At 36.0% G+C, this 17,487-nt stretch overlaps 1 protein-coding gene across 4 annotated transcripts in view; it reads left to right on the forward strand.

Moving 5' to 3' along the window:
* ABCA5 (ATP binding cassette subfamily A member 5) overlaps positions 1-17,487 on the forward strand; it is a 90,330-nt gene that overhangs the window by 56,533 nt on the left and 16,310 nt on the right. For all 4 annotated transcript variants that reach the window (XR_004033426.1, XM_030828401.1, XM_030828402.1 and 1 more), the window contains 6 exons: positions 1,275-1,402; positions 1,810-1,947; positions 4,498-4,611; positions 7,471-7,641; positions 16,402-16,515; positions 16,905-17,039. Coding sequence is in view for 3 of the 4 variants with exons in the window: in XM_030828401.1 (XP_030684261.1) it covers positions 1,275-1,402; positions 1,810-1,947; positions 4,498-4,611; positions 7,471-7,641; positions 16,402-16,515; positions 16,905-17,039 (800 nt within the window). In the remaining variant the exon portion in view is untranslated. The remainder of the gene's footprint in view (positions 1-1,274; positions 1,403-1,809; positions 1,948-4,497; positions 4,612-7,470; positions 7,642-16,401; positions 16,516-16,904; positions 17,040-17,487) is intronic.

Below are 17,487 nucleotides of genomic sequence, written 5' to 3' on the forward strand. Positions count from 1 at the left end.
CTTTTTTTATATGTGTCCAGGGAATTGTACATGTATCTCAAATATTTCTTTTTTTTTAAAGGACCTTGGCTTCAAATCAAATCTTTTTGCTTTGAGTTAATTCTCATTGATCTGCAGAAATTCTAGTATTTTCAGTTTGTCTCTTTATTTTTTATTATTCTTAGAGTTGCATGCTTATGCATGCCATATTTTCCTAAGCTTTGTATGTGTTCCAAAATAAAACCACTTTTTTTTTGAACCACTGGCCTCTGTGTGTATATATATTGGGTGGTATCTTACCCACCTTGCAGAGCTTTTTGCATCTCTTGTGCTGTGGCTCCTTCACTTATAATGTGTCTCCCTTCTCAGGGTATATAGCCGTTCTTGCAAGTTAGAGATAAGAGATCAGTTAAGGTACTAGGTTGGGAGTAAAGTAGTGTCACCATTCTCTATGACACTGAGATTTAGTGCTGTGTCTGATCCACCCTGCCATACTATTCGGTTACTAGTAATGTTTTGCTTTGTTTGATTTAAATTTTTCTCAAAGTCACATTTGTCCTTCCCTGAATCCTGATTTTTGTTATGATGGAGGGGAAACCGCATCTGTTCGGCAGACATGTTGGTATAGGATTAAATCCTGACAGGATTTAAAATCTTACTCTTGGCTCCAGGTACTTTAGAGAATGTAGATAGAGACGTGATTATGCGTTTGAATATATTAAGGTAGTTAAGGCAATTGACATGTCTGCCCAGAGTCTACAAAAAACCCTCTAGGGAGTGATGTTACCACACCTATACCTTTCTGAGCTTAGCAGGTTATCTTGTTACCTAAAATTGTCGGATAGACTTTTATTCTTATTATTTAACCAAATTTCATGTACTATAGGTTAGCTTTTCAATGTTAATAATAGTTGTAGCAGCAGCAGCGGTGGCAGCAGCAGCAGCAGCTAAAATATGCACAGTTACTGTGTGTCGGGTTCTAAACTCTGTGTATATATTCAGTCATTTAATTCTCTTGATCACTCTACCTATAAGGCAGATATACTTATTTTACCCACTTTACAAAAGAGGAAACTTAAGGTCCAGAGCATCTAGGTAACTTGCTTGAAGGACGAATAGTTTAATGTTACAACTCAACTTTAAAACCAGGCTGACTGGCTTCAGAGCCAATGTACTTACTTGTGTATTCGCTAATGAAAATAAAATGTTTCTCTAAAAATAGAATTATCTTCCCAATGTTACTAAAAGCCTCGTTTAAACTCATTCTTTATTATTTGCTTGTTTTCTAACACCAGACTCAGATATCAGTGATCTTATTAGCTTTTTCACAAGCCAGAACATAATGGTGACAATGATTAATGACAGTGACTATGTATCTGTGGCTCCCCATAGTGCGGCTTTAAATGTGATGCATTCAGAAAAGGTAAGATGAATGCAGTGAATGAATATCCATTTGGGAGTTATGTAAGATTAAAACATTTCTTCTAAAATTAATTGTTGATTTGACCTTATGAGTTAGAAATTAGATTTTACTTTTAGAAATAACTAGCTGTCTTTATTTATGATATATTTCATTCCCTCACAGATGACCAATATATAGTTATAGAAATTTAGTTTTTTAAAAAAATTATATGGTTGTTTAAAATATTAAAATATCTGTACATTCCAAACCAGATTGTCTTTATCTATCATTGAGTATTATTTCTGTGAGTTGTTGAAGCAGTTTTTCAGTATAAGAATTAGCTTTGTTGGTAAGAAAAGCATGGTACATAGTAATAATATATCTGCTTATATACAGTATGTGATAAATGTCTTTTTTTTTAATTGTAGGACTATGTTTTTGCAGCTGTTTTCAACAGTACTATGGTTTATTCTTTACCTATATTAGTGAATATCATTAGTAACTACTATCTTTATCATTTAAACGTGACTGAAACCATCCAGATCTGGAGTACCCCATTCTTTCAAGTAAGCCAATGTATATACAGATAAATTTCCATATGCATGTCATATATATAATAACCATTAAAAACCGAGCAAAAATAACAAAATATGTAGAAATTTATCTTGTGAGATCTCTTAGACTTCTTAAAACTCAAGTGAGAAATGGTTCACATTAAGGTTTAGGATTCCCCGGTATAAGTATGTTTCAGGGTAAAGGAGATTCTGTTTTGGTATTGATATTTGTATAAGGAATAAATGTGTTCTATATTGATCATAGAATAAAATATAAGATAATTTTTAAATGAATATTTTTTACCTGAAATCCAGATATTGGGGTGTTGAAAAAAACTTGAGAAGTCATCCAGGCAATCATTTTTCCTCTAGATAGAACTGTTGGATTGTACATATCAGAATCAAGATTACAGAAAAGTATTCAACATTTTTTCTCTTACTCCTTTTGCTTTTCATATGCTAAAAAATAAATGGACAAATATCTGTAACAATATTTTCTATTTTCTCTTTTCATACTTTTAAAAACAGCTTCATTGAAATATAATGCCCAATGAACCTGACCATTATTTAAAATATACACCTCAGTGTCTTTTATTATACTCATAGAGTTGTGCAGTCATCACTACAGTCAGTTTTAAATATACCATCACCCCCCTCCAAAAAAAATAACCTTATACTCATTAGTAATCACTCATTTCCTCTCATACCCACTCCCAACCCTAGTCAACCACTAATGTACTTTCTGTATCTATGGATTTCCTTATTTTAGACATTTTATATAAATGGAATCATAGAGTATGTAGTCTTTTTTGTCTGCTTTCTTGTACTTAGCATACTGCTTTGAAGATTCATCCATGTTGTAACACGTATCAGTGCTTCATTTATTTTTACTACCAAATCATATTTCATTGTGTGGAATGTATGGAATGTTTATGGGAAATACCACATTCTATTTATCCATTCATCAGTTGATGGCATTTGGGTTATTTCCACCTTTTGGCTATTATGAGTAATGCTATGAATATTTGAGTACAAGATTTTGTAAGAGCATATGTTTTTATTTCTCTTGGATGTATAGCTAGGAGTGGAATTGCTAGATCATCTAGTAACTCTATGTTTAACACTTGAAGAACTGCCAACTGCTTTCCAAAGTGGTTGCATCGTTTTCCATTTCCAGCAGCAGTGTCTGTGGAGAAGTATTATTATGAAATATTTCAAACCTACAGAAAACGAACCACCTACTATCCAAATATTTCAAATGTTAGTATTACATAGTATTTGTTTTTAAAAAAACTTTAAAGACACAGGTGAAAACTCATGTTACCCCTCTCCAATCTTGTTTCCTTCTCTCCTCCATAGAAGTAACCACAATTCACAATTTCACAATTTATAATTCTCATACATGTTTTTTTGATGTTACTACATATGTCTGTATCCATAACTATTACACAAGATTTTACAACTTACGTTTTTCATCAACACTGACATATAATCATACTATATTTTGAAAGAAATACATGGGAGTTTTTAAAGCTAACTATTCATCTATATAGTCATATTAATATTTCAAATTTGTTTCTTCATTAGATTCTGTATGATTGGATCCAACTGTAGTCTCATTCATTTCCACTTCTGGCACTACTAGTCTACATATTTGTGGGTTCTTTCTGGGCCTCCAGTGTCATATTACCAGAGTTTCAGACAAATTCTGCAATGTCATATGACCTGAACTTTGGAATTGACTTCATTGCTAAATAGGAAAAAGTCTAGGTTTCAACAAGACAGTGATGTACTCTGTCTCTATGTCATCCCATGAAGGGGTGTGCCAGTGCGAGGGTATCTGCTAGGCACTGTCGATTCTATTCCAGTGCAGAGTACCTTCTGTGTCCCATGGGTCCATATTCTTATAGAACAAGGGGAGGAAACTGACCTTGGTGAGGGTGGATGATAATATAGTATCCTTGGACCTGGGTAATCTGTATTTGAAGTGCTAGCTGTTTATTGATTGTCCGGGAAAGTTAGCTGACTGCACCTGGATCCCTGGGGAAGCTAACGACATTGGGGCCTGTGGGAGTTAAGTCCTCTTCTGCTTGGGAGAAGAAATTCTAGTTCCATAGGAAGCTGAGCTTGGATATAGCTTTTCCCAATTAAAAAGACAATAAAGAGCAACAAATATCATTCTTAGATATTTATTATTATTGCATAGGACCACTGTGGTGGACATACTAACTGCTTTTCAAATACATCATTCATTTTTATTAAATTGCAAAGCTTAATTTATATGCCTGATTATTCTGTGTTGTAGACAGGAAAATGAAAGTAAAATGATTTGCTTAGGATCAGATAGTTATTAATAAGTGGTAGGGTTGGTAATATTGTCCACCACCACCTGTTTAATACATCTGCCACTCATTCTTTCATGTAGACTATGCCTGGGTTAGATATTCTAATATGTTCTTTCTGAGGTTTTGATTTTTTTTTTATATAAGATATATCCTAAGATATATCTTAAGATATAAAATGATTCTCAGTTGCATTTGTTACTCTGTGGTTGTCTTTCAGGAAATTACCGACATAGTTTTTAAAATTGAGCTGTATTTTCAAGCAGCTTTGCTTGGAATCATTGTTACTGCAATGCCACCTTACTTTGCCATGGAAAATGCAGAGAATCATAAGGTAATGACTCAGTTAAAAATATAATTTGCTAATAAGAAGTGTCATATAAAAATAACCTATTTGCATGATTGCAAAGCTTAGTATAATTGTTATTTTAGAAATAAGTAAATGAATATAAATACATTTATTATGGTTTCTTATTGTAATAATGGTGATAATTAATATTTATTACTTGAGACTTGCTACATGCTTTAAAAATTATATTCTCTAATTCTCACAACATTGTGAGGTAAGTTTTTTGCTACTGATTTCTTATAGATCAGGAAATCAAAGATGGGATTGTTCATATGACTTGCTCAGGTTGACTCAACTTGTTTAAATTGTGGATTTGGGAAGTGACTGTGATCTTTATGTTCTTAACTGGCACACTAACATGCCTGTCCCTTTTATCCTTTAACAGAGGTATTAAGTAGTCAAGGTGCTAAATTCTTATTAACGGAAAAAAAATAGATGAAAGTGATTGTCATCATTAGGGCCTTGGAGAAATTGCTAAGTATACAGAGGTTCTTTGGCATTCTTTCACTTTCTTTTTACGCATTTCCCTTTTGTTTTCCTTCAGGCATATAGTGATCTTGTACAGTCTTTGGCTGTTCAAAGCCTCCCACTTTTTCACTCTGCTGAGATTATATCTTACTGCTCTAATAAAAATTCTGATCTTCTTCATGGATGATCTTAATTCAGTAAAAACACATTTGTCTAAATTAATTTACAGACTGTGATGAATAATGAACTCATTATTTTAATAAATTCTAAAAAAAATAAATTCTAGGCCAGGCGTGGTGGCCCACGCCTGTAATCCCAGCACTTTGGGAGGCCGAGGTGGGCGGATCACCTGAGGTTGGGAGTTCGAGACTAGCCTGACCAACATGGAGAAACCCCGTCTCTACTAAAAATACAAAAAAAAATTAGCCGGGCGTGGTGGTGCATGCCTGTAATCCCAGCTACTCAGGAGGGTGAGGCAGGAGAATCACTTGAACCCGAGAGGCAGAGGTTGCAGTGAGCCGAGATCATGCCATTGCACTCCAGCCTGGGCAACAAGAGCAAAAACTCCATCTCAAAAATAAATAAATAAATAAAATAAATAACATTCTAATAAAAATTTTGTTATTAATTTGTTTAGTATAAAAGTAACACATATCTCTATTTTTAAAATAATATTCAATTTTTGTTAAATATACTCATTGTAGTAATGTATAAATTACAGAAAAGTATAAGGAATATAGAAATCCATAACCCACTGCACAATAATAAAATTTACTGGACATTTCCATTTTTCTTGTTTCAACTGAAACATTTTTAATTAAACTTTTTATTTTGAGATAGTTGTATATTCATGTTTATTTGTTAGAAATGACAGAGAGATCCTGTGTACTCTTTACATTTTGTCCCAATAATAACATCTAGTAAAATTATAGTACAATGTAACAGGATATTGGCATTGATACAGTCAAGATACAGAACATTTCTGTTACCAAAAAGATTCCCATTTTTTGCCCTTTCCTAGCCTCTCTGACCTGTGGCAACCACTACTCTGTTCTCTATTTCTGTAATTTTGATAGTTCAAAAATGTAAAATGGCATCACAATAAGTTTTCTTTTGGGATTGGCTTTTTTCAAATAGCATTTTTTTTGAAATTCATCCAATTTGTATTTATCAATAATCCATTCCTTTTTATTGCTGAGTAGTATTCCATGGTATGGATACATCACGCTTTCTCTAACCATTTGCCTGTTGAAGAACATTTGGGTTGTTTTCTGTTTTTGGCTATTGTGAATAAAGTTGCTGTGGACATTTGCATACAGGTTTTGTGTAAACATTGTTTTCATTTCTCTGGGATAAATGCCCAAGAGTGCGATTGCTGAATCATACATATTAATTTTATAAGAAATTGCCAAATTATTTTCCAAGATGAGTGTTCCATTTTATATTATCCCTACCAGCAGTGTGTGAATGACAAAAGTTTGAATTATCCAAAATAATTGCATTTGCCTTGGCTTATATTTTTATTCTTGTATTAGAATTTACATGTGTCTCATGTTCTCATAATTCATTGAACAGAAAACTTGCCAATTTTGTTCATTTCTCCTCTTCTTAACTAATCTTTATATTTCATGCTTCCTTTATCTCTGTGGACAGCTCTTTCATATAATACCTTTAGTTATTAGGAGTAGATATTTTTATAGATGACAAAAATCAACTAAATAAAATTGTTAGGTATTTGGATTTGTGAAATATTTTAGAAATTTCAAACTAAATGAGAACATGAGATAGGAAAACTATGATCATTTAAGTTTACCATTAACAAACTTGTGACGTAAATAGCACCTTAGATTTATATACTATACCAGTGTACATAAAAGACTTTGAACATTTCAAAAGCTTTCACTTAAGCTGAAAGCCTTATGTAAATCCAAAGGATACTTGGCAATTTATTAGTGTTTTTATTTATGAGAGGTTCATTTTTAAAACTGAGAATTCTTTTTCTGTGTAAACATATCTTCCCATCTGTTTCCACAGTATTTCAAAAGCAGTAATGTTTTGGCTACTTATTATTTGTATAGCTGTAACCCCAACCGCCATGACACATTTTGCTTTATTTTAATCTCAGTTTCTTGGCAGCACTACTGTAGTCTGATTCTTAAAAATTTTGTTGAAATTGTTACATCTCAGAAATAGCCAAATTGAAGGCTAAATGGAATTTATATTTAGTGTGAGGGGGATTTTATTACCTATAAGCCTGGAATGTGACCTTTTTGGTTTTGCTGATGTAAAATTAAGAGATCTACAATAATTTACTAATTTATTTGTGTGTTTCTAAAGTGTCTAAAATTATAATAAATTGTTTTTCATTTTTTTTAGATCAAAGCTTATACTCAACTTAAACTTTCAGGTCTTTTGCCATCTGCATATTGGATTGGACAAGCTGTTGTTGATATCCCCTTATTTTTTATCATTCTTATTTTGATGCTAGGAAGCTTATTGGCGTTTCATTATGGATTATATTTTTATACTGTAAAGTTCCTTGCTGTGGTAAGTTAACATTAGTTGTACTCATGCTATTTATAGATAGAATGTTATTTAGAATCTGTTATAAACATGACAGTTGACTTATTGAATAATTTTGTTATTAATTTGTTAAAGAAAATAGAGCAAGTGTCTATTGTATTTAATACCTGTAATCATTTTATATGATAATAAGTGACTTTTAAAAACAATAACTTACCACCATTTTAAAATAATTTCTTGAAACTAAAGTGATCTTTCATGTAGACCACCTACTTGGGTGTAATCAGGAACGTTTTAATATATTCCTTCCTTAAAATGCCTTCCTTGGTTTTTCTTATGCCTGAAAATAATTTCACAAAGGATAAGGTCTTTTATTCCATAGTTTAAAATATAGCTTAACATTTCCCTATCTCAATAATGGGCAAGCTGCGAGCCAGATGAAGAACACAACTCCATTTACAATAGCCACAAAAAATTAAAATACCTAGGAATACATCTAACAAAGGAGATGAAATATCTCTATAGGGAGAACTACAAAACATTGCTGAAGGAATTCAGAGATGATACAAGCAAATGGAAAAACATTTCATGCTCATGGATTAGAAGACTCAATATGTTAAAGTGGCCATACCGCCCAAAGCAATCTACAGATTCAACACTATTCCTATCAAACTACCAACATTATTCATCACAGAATTTAAAAAAGCTATTCTAAAATTCATATGGAACCCCAAATGTACCCAGATGGCTAAAGGAATCCTACGTAAGCTGGGTGTGGTGGCTCATGCCTGTAATCCCAGCACTCTGGGAGACCAAGATGGGTGGATCATGAGGTCAAGAGATCAAGACCATCCTGGTCAACATGGTGAAACCCCATCTCTACTAGAAATACAAAAAAATAGCTGGACACGGTGGCATGCGCCTGTAGTCCCAGCTACTCAGGAGGCTGAGGCAGGAGAATCGCTTGAACCTGGGAGGTGGAGGTTGTGTTGAGTCAAGATCGTGCCACTGCACTCCAGCCTGGGCAACAGAAAGAGACTTCATATCAAAAAAAAAAGGAATCCATGTAAAAAGAACAAAGCCAGAGGCATTTCATTACCTGAATTCAAACTATACTATACAGCCTCCAGTGACCAAAACAGCATGCTATTGGTACAAAAACAGACATGTAGACCGATGAAACAGAATAGAGGACCCAGAAATAAAGCCACACATCTATAGCCATCTGATCTTCAACAAAGTTGACAAAAATAAGCATTAGGAAAGGACTCTGTGTTCAATAAATAGTGCTGTGATAGCTGGCTAGCCATATGCAGAAGAATCAGATTGGACCTCCACCTTTCACCATATGTAAAAAGTAACTCAAGATGGATTAAAGATTTAAGGGTAAGACATCAACTATAAGAATTCTACAAGAAAACAGGAAATGCCATTCTGGACATTGGGAAAGAATTTATGAGTAAATAAGTCTTCAAAAGCAATTGCAACAGAAATAAAAATTGACAAGTGGCACCTAATTAAACTAAAGTGCTTCTGCACAGCAGAAGAAACTATCAACAGAGTAAATGGACAACATACAGAATGGGAGAAAATACAAACTATGCATCCAACAAAGGCCTAGTATCCAGAACCTATAAGGCACTTAAACAATTCAGCAATCAAAAAACAAAGAACTCCATTAAAAAGTGGGCAAAAGGTATGAACAGACACTTCTCAAAAGAAGACATGCAAGTGGACAACAAATGTGTGAAAAAATGCTCTACATCACTAATCATCAGAGAAATGTAAATCAAAACCACAGTGAGATACCATCTCACGTCAGTTAGAATGGCTATGATTAAAAAGTCAAAACCAACAGATGCTGGCGAGGCTGCAGAGAAAATGAAATGCTTATATACTCTTGGTGGGAATGTAAACTTCAGCAACCATGGAAAGCAGTTTGGAGAGTTCTCAAAAAACTTAAAACGGAACTACCTTATAACTCAGAAACCCCATTACTGGGTATATATCCAAAAGAAAATAAATCATTCTACCAAAAAGACACATGAGTATGTTCATTGCAGCACTATTCACAATAGCAAAGAATGGAATCAACCTAGGAGCCCGTCGACCAGTGATTGAATAAAGAAAGTGTGGTACATATACACCACGGAATACTGAGCAGCCATAAAAAAAGAATGAAATTATGTCTGTTGCGGCAGCACAGATGCAGTTGGAGGCCGTTATTCTAAGTGAATTAACAAAGGAACAGAAAACCAACTATTGCATTTTCCCACTTACAAGTGGGAGCTAAATTGGGTAAACATGGACATAAAAATGGCAACAATAGACACTGGGCACTATTAGATGGGGGCAGGAGGAAGGGGAGCACGGTTGAAAAACTGTTGGGTACTATGTCCAGTACCTAGGTGACAGAATGAATTATACCCCAAACCTCAGCATCAGGCAGTATACCCATGTAACAAACCTACACATGTATCGCTTGGATCTAAAGTAAAACTGGAAATTACTTAAAATAAAATAAAATATAGCTTAAAATATCAAAGAAGAGACTGATTTGCATTCATGTTCACATGTAAATGACTGACAGTGGGCCCTTTCATTGAATACTTTATTAAGAAAAAGGGAAGGGGAGGAGCCAAGATGGCCGAATAGGAACAGCTCCGGTCTACAGCTCCCAGCCTGAGCGACACAGAAGACGGGTGATTTCTGCATTTCCGTTTGAGGTACCGGGTTCATCTCACTAGGGAGTGCCAAACAGTGGGTGCAGGACAGTTGGTGCAGTGCACTGTGCGTGAGCCGAAGCAGGGCGAGGCATTGCCTCACTCGGGAAGCGCAAGGGGTCAGGGAGTTCCCTTTCCTAGTCAAAGAAAGGGGTAACAGATGGCACCTGGAAAATCGGGTCAGTCCCACGCTAATACTGCGCTTTTCCAACGGGCCTGGAAAACGGCACACCAGGAGATTGTGTCCCGCGCCTGGCTTGGAGGGTCCTATGCCCACAGAGTCTCACTGATTGCTAGCACGGCAGTCTGAGATCAAACTGCAAGGCAGCAGCCAGGCTGGAGGAGGGGCGCCTGCCATTGCCCAGGCTTGCTTAGGTAAACAAAGCAGCCAGGAAGCTCGAACTGGGTGGAGCCCACCACAGCTCAAGGAGGCCTACCTGCCTCTGTAGGCTCCACCTCTGGGGGCAGGGCACAGACAAACAAAAATTCAGCAGGAACCTCTGCAGACTTAAATGTCCCTGTCTGACTGACAGCTTTGAAGAGAGCAGTGGTTCTCCCAGCACGCAGCTGGAGATCTGAGAACGGACAGACTGCCTTCTAAAGTGGGTCCCTGACCCCCGAGCAGCCTAACTGGGAGGCACCCCCCAATAGGGACAGACTGACACCTCACGCTGCCGGGTACTCCTCTGAGACAAAACTTCCAGAGGAACTATCAGACAGCTGAATTTGTGGTCTCACGAAAATCCGCTGTTCTGCAGCCACCACTGCTGACACCTAGCCAAACAGGGTCTGGAGTGGACCTCTAGCAAACTCCAACAGACCTGCAGCTGAGGGTCCTGTCTGGTAGAAGGAAAACTAACAAACAGAAAGGACATCCACACCAAAAACCCATCTGTACATCACCATCATCAAAGACCAAAAGTAGATAAAACCACAAAGATGGGGAAAAAACAGAGCAGAAAAACTGGAAACTAAAAAGCAGAGCACCTCTCCTCCTCCAAAGGAACACAGTTCCTCACCAGCAATGGAACAAAGCTGGACGGAGAATGACTTTGACGAGTTGAGAGAAGAAGGCTTCAGACGATCAAACTACTCCGAGCTACAGGAGGAAATTCAAAGCAATAGCAAAGAAGTTAAAAACTTTGAAAAAAAATTAGACGAATGTATAACTAGAATAACCAATGGAGAGAAGTGCTTAAAGGAGCTGATGGAGCTGAAAGCCAAGTATCGAGAACTACGCGAAGATTGCAGAAGCCTCGGTAGCCGATGCGATCAACTGGAAGAAGGGGTATCGCTGATGGAAGATGAAATGAATGAAATGAAGCGAGAAGGGAAGTTTAGAGAAAAAAGAATAAAAAGAAACAAACAAAGCCTCCAAGAAATTTGGGACTATGTGAAAAGACCAAACCTACGTCTGACTGGTGTACCTGAAAATGATGGGGAGAATGGAACCAAGTTGGAAAACACTCTGCAAGATATTATCCAGGAGAACTTCCCCAATCTAGCAAGGCAGGCCAACATTCAGATTCAGGAAATACAGAGAACGCCACAAAGATATTCCTCGAGAAGAGCAACTCCAAGACACATAATTGTCAGATTCACCAAAGTTGAAATGAAGGAAAAAATGTTAAGGGCAGCCAGAGAGAAAGGTCGGGTTACCCACAAAGGGAAGCCCATCAGACTAACAGCTGATCTCTCAGCAGAAACTCTACAAGCCAGAAGAGAGTGGGGGCCAATATTCAACATTCTTAAAGAAAAGAATTTTCAACCCAGAATTTCATATCCAGCCAAACTAAGCTTCATAAGTGAAGGAGAAATAAAATACTTTACAGACAAGCAAACGCTGAGTGATTTTGTCACCACCAGACCTGCCCTAAAAGAGCTCCTGAAGGAAGCACTAAACATGGAAAGGAACAACCGGTACCAGCCCCTGCAAAAACATGCCAAATTGTAAAGACCATCGAGGCTAGGAAGAAACTGCATCAATTAACGAGCAAAATAACCAACTAACATCATAATGACAGGATCAGATTCACACATAACAATATTAAGTTTAAATGTAAATGGGCTAAATGCTCCAATTAAAAGACACAGACTGGCAAACTGGATAAGGAGTCAAGACCCATCAGTGTGCTGTATTCAGGAAATCCATCTCACGTGCAGAGACACACATAGACTCAAAATAAAGGGATGGAGGAAGATCTATCAAGCAAATGGAAAACAAAAAAAGGCAGGAGTTGCAATCCTAGTCTCTGATAAAATAGACTTTAAACCAACAAAGATCAAAAGAGACAAGGCCATTACATAATGGTAAAGGGATCAATTCAACAAGAAGAGCTAACTATCCTAAATATATATGCACCCAACACAGGAGCACCCAGATTCATAAAGCAAGTCCTGAGTGACCTACAAAGGGACTTAAACTCCCACACAATAATAATGGGAGATTTTAACACCCCACTGTCAACATTAGACAGATCAACGAGACAGAAAGTTAACAAAGATATCCAGGAATTGAACTCAGCTCTGCACAAAGTGGACCCAGTAGACATCTACAGAACTCTCCACCCCAAATCAACAGAATATACATTTTTTTCAGCACCACACCACACCTATTCCAAAATTGACCACATAGTTGGAAGTAAAGCTCTCCTCAGCAAATGTAAAAGAACAGAAATTATAACAAACTCTCTCTCAGACCACAGTGCAATCAAACTAGAACTCAGGATTAAGAAACTCACTCAAAACCGCTCAACTACATGGAAACTGAACAACCTGCTCCTGAATGACTATTGGGTACATAATGAAATGAAGGCAGAAATAAAGATGTTCTTTGAAACCAATGAGAACAAAGACACAACATACCAGAATCTCTGGGACACATTCAAAGCAGTGTATAGAGGGAAATTTATAGCACTAAATGCCCACAAGAGAAAGCAGAAAAGATCCAAAATTGACACCCTAACATCACAATTAAAAGAACTAGAAAAGCAAGAGCAAACACATTCAAAAGCTAGCAGAAGGCTTGAGATAACTAAAATCAGAGCAGAACTGAAGGAAATAGAGACACAAAAAACCCTTCAAAAAATTAATGAATCCAGGAGCTGGTTTTTTGAAAAGATCAACAAAATTGATAGACCGCTAGCAGGACTAATAAGAGAGAAGAATCAAATAGATGCAATAAAAAATGAAAAAGGGGATATCACCACCAATCCCACAGAAATACAATCTACCATCAGAGAATACTACAAACACTTCTATGCAAATAAACTAGAAAATCTAGAAGAAATGGATAAATTCCTCGACAAATACGCCCTCCCAAGACTAAACCAGGAAGAAGTTGAATCTCTGAATAGACCAATAACAGGCTCTGAAATTGTGGCAGTAATCAATAGCTTACCAACCAAAAAGAGTCCAGGACCTGATGGATTCACAGCCGAATTCTACCAGAGGTACAAGGAGGAACTGGTACCATTCCTTCTGAAACTATTCCAATCGATAGAAAAAGAGGGAATCCTCCCTAACATATTTTATGAAGCCAGCATCGTCCTGATACCAAAGCCTGGCAGAGACATAACCAAAAAAGAGAATTTCAGACCAATATCCTTGATGAACATTGATGCAAAAATCCTCAATAAAGTACTGGCATACCAAATCCAGCAGCACATCAAAAAGCTTATCCACCATGATCAAGTGGGCTTCATCCCTGGGATGCAAGGCTGGTTTAACATATGCAAACCAATAAATGTAATCCAGCATATAAACAGAACCAAAGACAAAAACCACATGATTATCTCAATAGATGCAGAAAAGGCCTTTGACAAAATTCAACAACCCTTCATGCTAAAAACTCTCAATAAATTAGGTATTGATGGGACGTATCTCAAAATAATAAGAGAATAAAATACCTAGGAATCCAACTTACAAGGGATGTGAAGGACCTCTTCAAGGAGAACTACAAACCACTGCTCAATGAAATAAAAGAGGATACAAACAAATGGAAGAACATTCCATGCTCATGGGTTGGAAGAATCAATATCGTGAAAATGGCCATACTGCCCAAGGTAATTTATAGATTCAATGCCATCCCCATCAAGCTACCAATGACTTTCTTCACAGAATTGGAAAAAACTACTTTAAAGTTCATATGGAACCAAAAAAGAGCCCACATCGCCAAGTCAATCCTAAGCCAAAAGAACAAAGCTGGAGGCATCACGCTACCTGACTTCAAACTATATTACAAGGCTACAGTAACCAAAACAGCATGGTACTGGTACCACAACAGAGACATAGATCAATGGAACAGAACAGAGCCCTCAGAAATGATGCCGCATATCTACAACTATCTGATCTTTGACAAACCTGACAAAAACAAGAAATGGGGAAAGGATTCCCTATTTAATAAATGGTGCTGGGAAAACTGGCTAGCCATATGTAGAAAGCTGAAACTGGATCCCTTCCTTACACCTTATACAAAAATCAGTTCAAGATGGATTAAAGACTTAAATGTTAGACCTAAAACCATTAAAATCCTACAAGAAAACCTAGGCAATACCATTCAGGACATAGGCGTGGGCAAGGACTTCATATCTAAAACACCAAGAGCAATGGCAACAAAAGCCAAAATTGACAAATGGGATCTAATTAAACTAAAGAGCTTCTGCACAGCAAAAGAAACTACCATCAGAGTGAACAGGCAACCTACAGAATGGGAGAAAATTTTGCAACCTACTCATCTGACAAAGGGCTAATATCCAGAATCTACAATGAACTCAAACAAATTTACAAGAAAAAAACAAAGAACCCCATTAAAAAGTGGGCAAAGGACATGAACAGACACTTCTCAAAAGAAGACATTTATGCAGCCAAAAAACACATGAAAAAATGCTCATCATCACTGGCCATCAGAGAAATGCAAATGAAAACCACAATGAGATACCATCTCACACCAGTTAGAATGGCCATCATTAAAAAGTCAGGAAACAACAGGTGCTGGAGAGGATATGGAGAAATAGGAACACTTTTACACTGTTGGTGGGACTGTAAACTAGTTCAACCATTGTGGAAGTCAGTGTGGCGATTCCTCAGGGATCTAGAACTAGAAATACCATTTGACCCAGCCATCCCATTACTGGGTATATACCCAAAGGACTATAAATCATGCTGCTATAAAGACACATGCACACGTATGTTTATTGCGGCACTATTCACAATAGCAAAGAGTTGGAACCAACCCAAATGTCCAACAACAATAGACTGGATTAAGAAAATGTGGCACATATACACCATGGAATACTATGCAGCCATAAAAAATGATGAGTTCATGTCCTTTGTAGGGACATGGACGAAACTGGAAAACATCATTCTCAGTAAACTATCGCAAGGACAAAAAACCAAACACTGCATGTTCTCACTCATAGGTGGGAATTGAACAATGAGAACTCATGGTCACAGGAAGGGGAACATCACACTCTGGGGACTGTTGTGGGGTGGGGGAGGGGGGAGGGACAGCATTAGGAGATATACCTAATGCTAAATGACGAGTTAATGGGTGCAGCAAAACAACATGGCACATGGATACTTATGTAACAAACCTGCACGTTGTGCACATGTACCCTAAAACCTAAAGTATAATAATAAAAAAAAAAAGATTTTCTGAAATGGTAAAAAAAAAAAAAAAGAAAGGGAAAACAGAGTTACATGAGGTTGATGCTGAAAGTAAATTTACCGATTTTGTCAGAGATCACAATGACCTTATATATTAGTTTCTGCCGTATAAAATAATACTGTTTTTCTGACACTTTAAAAATAAAGTGCTGTATATTAAAATAGTAGCTAATATTTGAGAGAGATAAAGTTGTAGCTAGCTATACTTGCTTTTTATAATAATGAGAGATAGTATTTTACTTGGAATAAAAAACTACAAATAGTGTTCAGCTTAAATAATTTACTTAGGATTGTATTAATAATTATTTCTTCATATTTTAATATGACTAGTATTTCATGTCATGTATATTGCAAGCTATTCATATTTTTATAGAAACATATTTCTGATTTACAGGTTTTTTGCCTTATTGGTTATGTTCCATCAGTTATTCTGTTCACTTATATTGCTTCTTTCACCTTTAAGAAAATTTTAAATACCAAAGAATTTTGGTCATTTATCTATTCTGTGGTAAGTCACATTTTACATTATTTCAACTTTCCATAGCAGTTTAATTAACATGAATTCTTTCCTGATTATACTAAAAATGTTACATGTCTTTTGTAAGTGCAGAATTTAGATAGATAATTGGCAGCTTCTTTTTGTGTGTACATTTGTCTTCTGAATCATCCTTTCCACGTAGGAACAATATGGAAGATATTTAGCAACTAGTGTGTATCAAGGATACTAGCTACAAACAAGTGGTATTCTTGTTGCTTGCTGGCTAAATATCATTTCTTTTTCCATGTTTTATTAGAGGATTGAAAAAATAATTTAATGCTTAGACACCAATTTGTAAGTCAGTTTGTATGAAGTTTCTAAACACTTTGTTACTTCTTTTTATTTATTTTTTTCTTTAGACAGCGTTGGCTTGTATCGCAATCACTGAAATAACTTTCTTTATGGGATACACAATTGCAACTATTCTTCATTATGCCTTTTGTATCATCATTCCAATCTATCCACTTCTAGGTTGCCTGATTTCTTTCATAAAGGTAATTCTGCTAAATATTTTAATATGTTAAAAAACATAAAATAAATATGGTCTAATTTGGGGATGTTAGTTCTTGTACAGAAAATAGTAAAATGCATCAGGCTAATGGCTACTACTTGATTTAGATATTATTAATGCAGCATAAATTATTGTGAGCTCTTGTCAAACTGTAAATTCTCAAAGGAAAAGGGCTATGTTCATTACAGGTTCTCTCATGCTCAAAATGATGTATATAATTAGAAGTGTGACATGGTTTCAGTCAGTATTCATTTTTAGGAGTTTGTCGGTGATTAAATAATGTATTTTACTATAAAGGGATGAGAAAGAATAAAGTGTAAGAGATTTTCTTCAAGAAAAAATAGAGACAAAAACCAGATTCATTTTATTAAGGCTGGATAATTGAAAAAAATTTCCATGTGATTAGAAAAAATATTGTTATGAATTCTTGG

This window comes from Nomascus leucogenys, chromosome 14 (genome assembly GCF_006542625.1).
Source record: "Nomascus leucogenys isolate Asia chromosome 14, Asia_NLE_v1, whole genome shotgun sequence".
Classification (NCBI taxonomy): Eukaryota; Metazoa; Chordata; class Mammalia; order Primates; family Hylobatidae; genus Nomascus; species Nomascus leucogenys.